The 7068-nt window shown below is 52.2% G+C and overlaps 1 protein-coding gene across 1 annotated transcript in view; it reads right to left on the reverse strand.

Moving 5' to 3' along the window:
* The window catches only part of LOC103210948, a 23169-nt gene extending 17710 nt beyond the window's left edge, over positions 1-5459 (reverse strand). The window contains exons 1-5 of the mRNA XM_007956862.2: positions 5389-5459; positions 2114-2247; positions 1795-1862; positions 926-1149; positions 706-788 (exon numbers count right to left, since the gene is read on the reverse strand). Coding sequence (XP_007955053.2) covers positions 706-788; positions 926-1149; positions 1795-1862; positions 2114-2247; positions 5389-5459 — 580 coding nt within the window. The remainder of the gene's footprint in view (positions 1-705; positions 789-925; positions 1150-1794; positions 1863-2113; positions 2248-5388) is intronic.
* Positions 5460-7068: the final 1609 nt, after the last annotated feature.

Below are 7068 nucleotides of genomic sequence, written 5' to 3' on the forward strand. Positions count from 1 at the left end.
TATTATTGTAATAAAAAGCTTTAAATCTTTCTCTGAGGATCAAGTGGCTGTCTCCTGATCTCACAGTCACAATTCACCCAGGAGATGGAGCAGGAGTGGAAATAGGTGATAGTCTACTCTTTTCATCCCTTGCCACCTTTGTACCTTGAGAAGTTCCTTCAGGCTGGCACTCTTGCCATAGCACAGCCCTTTGCTGACAGCTCTACCCTGGACACTGTCCTATGCTTAGAACTGTCTTCTCCAAACTCTCTGCAAATGTAATTTGTGTTCATGGATAATCGAGGATCAGAGAGTCTCCCCTTCCTACCAACATTGGCATTTTTATAGGAATCTTTAATGTCTTAATTCAGGTAGACTAAGGGAAGAACTACTTCAGGTACTGTCAGAGGGAACATATATTTGGGCAGGGGAGATATCTCTTAAATTTCCCACAACAAGCACAAACATATGTGTGTGTAAGTCTGGCACTGTCCCATTCCCCAGCATGTGGAACAGCCAGACTAGCAAATAGCATAGAGATGGAAAAACACATTGTGCTGGGTGTTAGAAAGCCCTGGCTCTTAGTCTCATCTGTGCCAAGAATTGACTGTGTTCCCTCAGGTAAGTCCCTCCCCATTTTGGGTTTCCCTTTTCTTATCTGGAATATCATGGGATGGGATTAACTAGCTGGTATTCCTTGTCCTACAACTCTCTAGAGACACTTACAGCTCTCCAGCTGCATTGTGCAGGTCTGGATGTCCATAGGGAAGTTCTTGAGGTCCATTGGGCAGGACAAAATGAGAGTCAGCCTGGTGAGGACAATAAGAAAGATGTGTCATTGGCTTCTGGGGCCCCCCACAACAGAGGGAACCCTCTTCTCACCCATCAACCTCAAGTTGGCTTCTTCCCCTTGCTCCAAACCCTCCTGGCTATTCATCAGGTGCACCTGATGCTGTAGAGCACATTCCCATTCTTGAAGATGCGCAGTAACTTGTTGTCTGTGGTCACCTCATGGAAGTTGGCCCCTTTCTCATTAGCAAAAAACAGGTCTGGCTTCCAGATGGAGTCCAGCATGGAGGGATCAAGGTCCAGTGAGTCATCAGGATACTCTCGATAGGCCAGGCGTGGGTCATTCCACTGCTGCCGCAAGAAGACATTCACCCGGTAGTCCTGGGAAGGGGCAGAAATGGGCCCATGAGTGGTGGTGCTATCCCCAGGGGCCCAGCAAACCTACACGGGCAGGAGGGCCATGACGAAGAAATATTAGGAGCACGTTTCAGGGGCTATGGGCATTTTCCACTGCAGAATGGACTTGCCTTGGGCTGATGTGGCAAAGATGGGAGGGAATAAGACATTTATTAAACACTCCCTATGTGTTAAGTTCTCTGCTAAGCACTTTCTTTATATGATCTCTCATCTAAATTTCACACCAACTCTATGAAGAGGGTGCTGTTATGTTCCCTATTTTATAGATGAGGAAACTGAAACAAAGAGAAATTTAAATAACCCCCCTAAGGTCACACAACTATTATATGGTAGAACCAGGATTTTAACCTGGGATTCTCTGATTCCAAAGCCTGTACTCTACACCAAGAAACCTCACATATTTGACTAGCTGCTGCTTAGGCTTGTCTGTCTTTAGCTACATAAGACTGGGGCTTGGGGAAGATGACCTCTGAGTGACTAACTTCAGACATTCCATGACTTTTGCTATGACCACAAAGGAGAGGGAAGTAGGAGCAGGAGATGCTTGCTATCTGATGGGCTTCTCCCATTCACCCTAGAGTGGAAACAAGGAACAGAGAGATCCCTTACCATAGTGGTCTCGGTGACAGAGCCAAAACTGTTGATGAAGATATTGCAGGTCACGTTCACGGGTGGGCCTAGAGGCAGCAAAGCATAGCCCATTGGCAGAGTATTCCAGCAGGCTGGTAGCAGATCCCAGGACTCCTCCTTCCAGAGCTTCAGACCAGGGAGAAGGAAGTGCCAGCTACATAGGCCCCAGGAGCAATGGGGAAGGGTGGCTCCTGAGCTATAAGAGCTAGCTTTGTTCCTCTGGCCTTCTTTCCTTGGGGCAGGAAATAGGGGCTGGGCTGGGGAAGGCTTTATTTGTGGTAGGATGAATGTTTCTTACCTTTAAAATTGGGCCGAATCCTAGCATCATATCCAGATGTTCGCCCCATAAGCTTGTCCAGAAAATCAGAGGGGGACATGGGCTGTGTAACACCCTTGGTCTCAGATTTGACTTCTTCTTTACCCAAGGCCACCCTGAACAGAGAGATAAAGACATCTGAGACCAGTTGTATTTTACATTTGTCACAGAGCCCTCCGCCTCCATCCCTACTGACCTCTGGTTGATCTCTCCTGATCAGGCAGGAAGATAGGAGAGGATGGGTGTCTGGGTGCTCATTTCCCAAAAGAGAACAGAAAGAGCCATAACCCTATAGTGGAGTGCACCAGTTTGACATAGTAAAGTGCTTTGATATATATTATATCTTTTTTACCCTCACAGTTCTCAAAGTGATACGGATGAGAGCTGGTATTTCATTTTACAAATGAGAAGACTGAAGCTTCCAAAGGAGGAGAGACTTGTCCAAAGTCTCAGACTAGTGAGTGGCAGGGTCAGGACACAAAACCAGGGCTGAAGCCTCATCCAGTGTTCTCTTTCTGAAGGTGCCTTGAAAGCCTTCAGAGAAGAGTGACGTCTCACTAGAAATAATATGGCTGCTGCAACATTTTGCCCGTCTGGCCTATCCAAGAATGAGAGGCGCTCTTGGACAACCTGCATCCCTGAGAGTTGATATCAGTTGCTTAGGCTTCATGCTGGGGTGTTTAGGATCTAGGACTCCGCTTCTGGGGAGAGAGGCTTGGCTTCCGGCACTTGCTCCAGCAGGAAGCTCTGTTGTGAGCTGGACCTTAGTTCAGGATTGTGGCAGGTGCCGGCAAGTGAATTCATTTTGACAAGGAATTAGGTGGAGAAGCAGGGCCCTAGGAGCACGGGAAAGCCTCCCAGCAGGGTGGCCATGCTAAGAAGGTCAGCTCTCATCTTTTCCCTAACAGCTTGACTTTGAGGAGGGAGCCTAACCTAGAAGCCAGTCCCTTTCTCCCCGATTAGTCTGTTCCATCTCAGAGCAGCAAAGGCCCCTTCCATATGCCTGCTTACCTGCTTACCAGCCAACAGATAGACCATGGACCAGGGGCTCAGCCAAACCTTGAGGATTAGGATGGGGCTCAGGGCAGAGCTTAGTCGGTTCTCCCGGCTGGGCCATTTGCCTCCTGCTCCATCCTGCCATGATCACTGCGGCAGGCACTAGAGTCAGCTCCACCACCACCACTGCTGCCACTGCACCATAAGGCTAGGAAGCAGGATGAGTGCTGTCCTTCTGGGTCCTAGTCTCCTCTGAGCCAGTGGGCCCCTCCTTCCCAGCAAGTTCATGCACCAGCCAGTGACCGATAGATTAATAAAAATAGCTAAGGCACCCTGCTATTTAAGGTGCACTTTACTCATGCTGTTGTGTTACTTTCCACATCAATCTTCTCAGATAAATATCATTATCATTCTCATTATGTAGATGAAGAGACGGAGGGTCACTGAGGTGAAGTCACTTGTTCAGGATAATACAGCCAGTAAGTGGTAATATCAAGATTCGAACCCAGGGCTACTGGACTTCAAAACTAAGTCCATCTATCCAATACATGATGGAAGTAGTCCAGGGTGGGCTGCTAATCCAGAGTGAGGGAAGGTCAGTGACAGTTCCTCCTTGCCTAGAGTACTACCTCCTTGAATTAGCTACATAGGAGGAAGCCCTTCCCCTGGGGACAGAGGCCACCCTGGCCCCAGGTAGGGCAGCAGGCCTGGGCTGCCAGAGCAGGTGGCCTAGACAGGCTCTGAAAATCCAAGGAGGCTTGTGATGGTGCTGGAGCAAGCAGAAGTTGGTGGCTTCACCACAGGGTGTCCACACTGGCCAGGTGCTGCTGCAGCTGCTGCTGGCCACCTGCCCGCCCGCCTGGAGGCCACGTGGAGCAGCCACTGTCCTCAGCCTCAAGCTCAGGTCACCTGTCCTGTTAGCCCCAGCCCCAGGACCCTGAGATAGACTGTGAGTCCAGCAGTCTTGGGCCCCAGGCCCTGTTGCAGCCCCTTTCTTCTGGGGCTGCCTTGTCTGACAACCTGAGAGCAGAGTCGTGGCAACCACTCTTTCTTCCTTTTCATTCCTGGAAAGCCCCAAATACTGGCAGGACCTGGGAGGCTCCAGACCTGAAAATCCTGCTTTAGCAAACAAAGTCTTGGGGTGGGCTAGGGGGAGAACTCTGACTCTGCCATTGAGTACCTGAGTGACCTTGGACAGATCAATCCCCCTCTCTAGGCCCTGGTTTCCACCTGTATGATGAAGGACTCGGACTCCAAGGGCCCTTCCTGCTCTGACTGCCTCTGGCCTCCAAGCCAAATAGGGATACTGCAGTGGGGAGCTTGTATCAGTGAGGCAGCCTTCCCTCCAGGAGGGCTAGCAAGCCCCAGCTGGGTGCCCCCTTTTTCCTGCTTCCTCCTATCAACTCCAGCTGAGCTGTCATTCCACTTTGCACTGCGTATCACTCTTAAGAAGTTTCCTGCCTCACATTGCATCCCTGCCTGCCTGCCTGCCAGCCAAGGTGTCTGTGGACACTGGGACAGGAGGTTCCTCAGAGGCAGGCACCCCTGGCGTGCTTCTTGAATTCAGAGGAGGGGCAGGATGTCCTGATGATAGTCACCCCACCCCCTACTCTTATGACCAGTTCAGCCCAGGCCACAGCCATTTTTCTTGCTCAGCTCATTCTGTCAACCTACGCTGGCTCCTGGTCTAATGAGAATGTGGGAAGGTATGGGACATTGGGAGGGGAGGGGGCAAAACATGTATTGCCTCCAAGCCAAGGGAATGACTGCAACTTAGTGCCCCTTCAGGGACACTTAGTAACTGTGCATGCACAGGCAGGGTGATTGCAGAGGGCCAAGGCTTGGCCACCTTAGCTCCATCCTCATGTCTTCAGGTAAATCCTGGCTACTTGAAGCCTCCCAGGCAGGCAGCTGACAGACGTTGCTGTCATTTTTAGGGAGCTGAGCAGCGTACCCAATCTGGTAGGGAGACAGAGTTGGGTAACGGGACAGTTGGCATCCCTTTCTGGGTTCAGCTACCTACCTACCCCCTACTCAGAAGCTCCCACCCATGCAGAAACCTTTCCACTAACACCGGCCTTGACATGCCCAATGGAAAACTCCTGGGTCCTGATTGGAGAGGAGCTGTCCTCCCCTGGAGCCCCTCAGACTGTGGTCTTTTGTAAACTTAAGGGAAACTGCTAGGTGCCCCTGGCCGCTTCTGGCCAGGAGACTCCAGTGTTCCGCATGCACCACCTTCTTAGAACCCCCACTCAGCTCACCTGAGGAGGACCTGCCCTGGCAGGGTCCAGAGGAGAAGGAAGGAGAGGGTTACTGGAACAAGAGCTGTCATTCCGCGGGGACCGTGGAGACCTTCCTCAGCCCGGCTGCCAAGGTGAGGGGGATATCCCAGCGGGAACAGCAAAAGTATAGAGCCTTCCTCCAACTTGGGCTGCTCAGCTCGGAGCCTGCGGGGCCAGCCGGGCTGGGAGTTGCACGCGCTCTCTCTCTTCTTCTGCTCTCTTTTCCTCTGCCCTGTCTTTACCAGTCAGGGGCCAGAATTATTCCTCTGGAAATGATCCTGACACAGATAACCCTACCGGCTCCTGCTTGGACTTGCCTGAGGCTTTGGAGGGCCTCAGCGGGCTGGGGAGCTGAAAGAGATGCTTTTTGGGCAGCACTCATTCTCCAAACCCTGGAGGATCTTGGAGGGGATGGAGGAGGGAGACTGGTAGGAAGATGTTTTCCCTCCCTCCCACCTCCCCCCAGATGCACCCTCCAAAAGCAGCAATTTAAAGGCACAGTCGCTGGCAGCTGGAGTGGGGTTCCAAAGCGTGTCCGTGTGCCGGGGGAGGAGCTTGGGCTGCCGCTGCTGCTCCTGGAGGGCCGGAGGTGCTCTGTCCAGCGTGGAACTCTCCAGCGGGAGGAGTCCTCGCAGGCTGCCCTGCTTCCCCTCTCCACCAGTTTTCCTTTTAGCTCGGAGCCCAATTGGGGCCAAAGAGTCAAGCCCTAAAGATTTTTACAAGGGGGATAAAAGACCTAAGAAGGGTTTAGGCGGAGAGCCACTGGGTATTGTCAAGCTGACCAGATTCAGGTCTGAGAGGAGGAGGAGGCAGAGAAGGGAGTGGAGGAGGAGGCCGTGAGCAGGGATAACTTTCTCCTAACCCTCTGGACAGAGGCACATTGGAGGCACATCCATGGTACAGAGAAACTTAGAAGCCCTCCTCCCATGTGGTTGGCCTGCTTGTCAATCTGCCGGTCCATCTGTCAGTCTGCCTGCCCCTATCCCCTTCATCCTTATAGCCGCACATTTGTTCCCCACCCCTGCCTGCTTTCCTCCCTCAGGTCATCTCTGGGGAGGCTGGTCTGCCCTGTGTAACTCTAGAAATCCCTCCTCCCCAGCTCCCTTTCCCCACCCTGGCTCAAGGGAAGAGAGAGGTGTCGCTGGCAGGGGCAGGGCAGGGCTGGGACACAGCAGGCTTTGTAGGCTTCCGTGGATGGAGGGTGGCAAACAACAGAGACCTAACCTCAGGGAGAGCCCCAGAGTAGCATCTTTCCTGTAGAAAAGCCCCAGTGGCCCTCAGCCCTGGATGGAGGAGGGAAGCAGGGAAGGAGGGCTCACCTCTTCACTGCCTTCTGCCATTTGCTTGAAACATCCAGGTGCAGCAGCTGCTCCCTTTTCTCCTGCCAAACCCTTCCCCAAACTTTCCCCCTGCATCGTCTAAACAGCTCTGGAACTTGCCCAGTGTCTCTCCCTCCCTCCCTCCGCTTTTCCCTCCTCTTTCTCAGCTCTCTTCCTTTCTTACCCTCTCTCCCTGAAGCTTTCCTTCATCTATCCTTCCTCCATCTCCCTCCCCATGGCTGCTAATCTATCCCTCCTGGTTTCTTCTCTGTGTCTCACCTTCTGTGTTTCTCTCCCCTTTTCTTTCCCACTCACTTTATCTTCATCCCCATTTTCTCTG

This window comes from Orycteropus afer, unplaced genomic scaffold, assembly GCF_000298275.1.
Source record: "Orycteropus afer afer isolate SDZICR_OR568_19922 unplaced genomic scaffold, OryAfe1.0 scaffold00674, whole genome shotgun sequence".
Lineage (NCBI taxonomy): Eukaryota > Metazoa > Chordata > Mammalia > Tubulidentata > Orycteropodidae > Orycteropus > Orycteropus afer.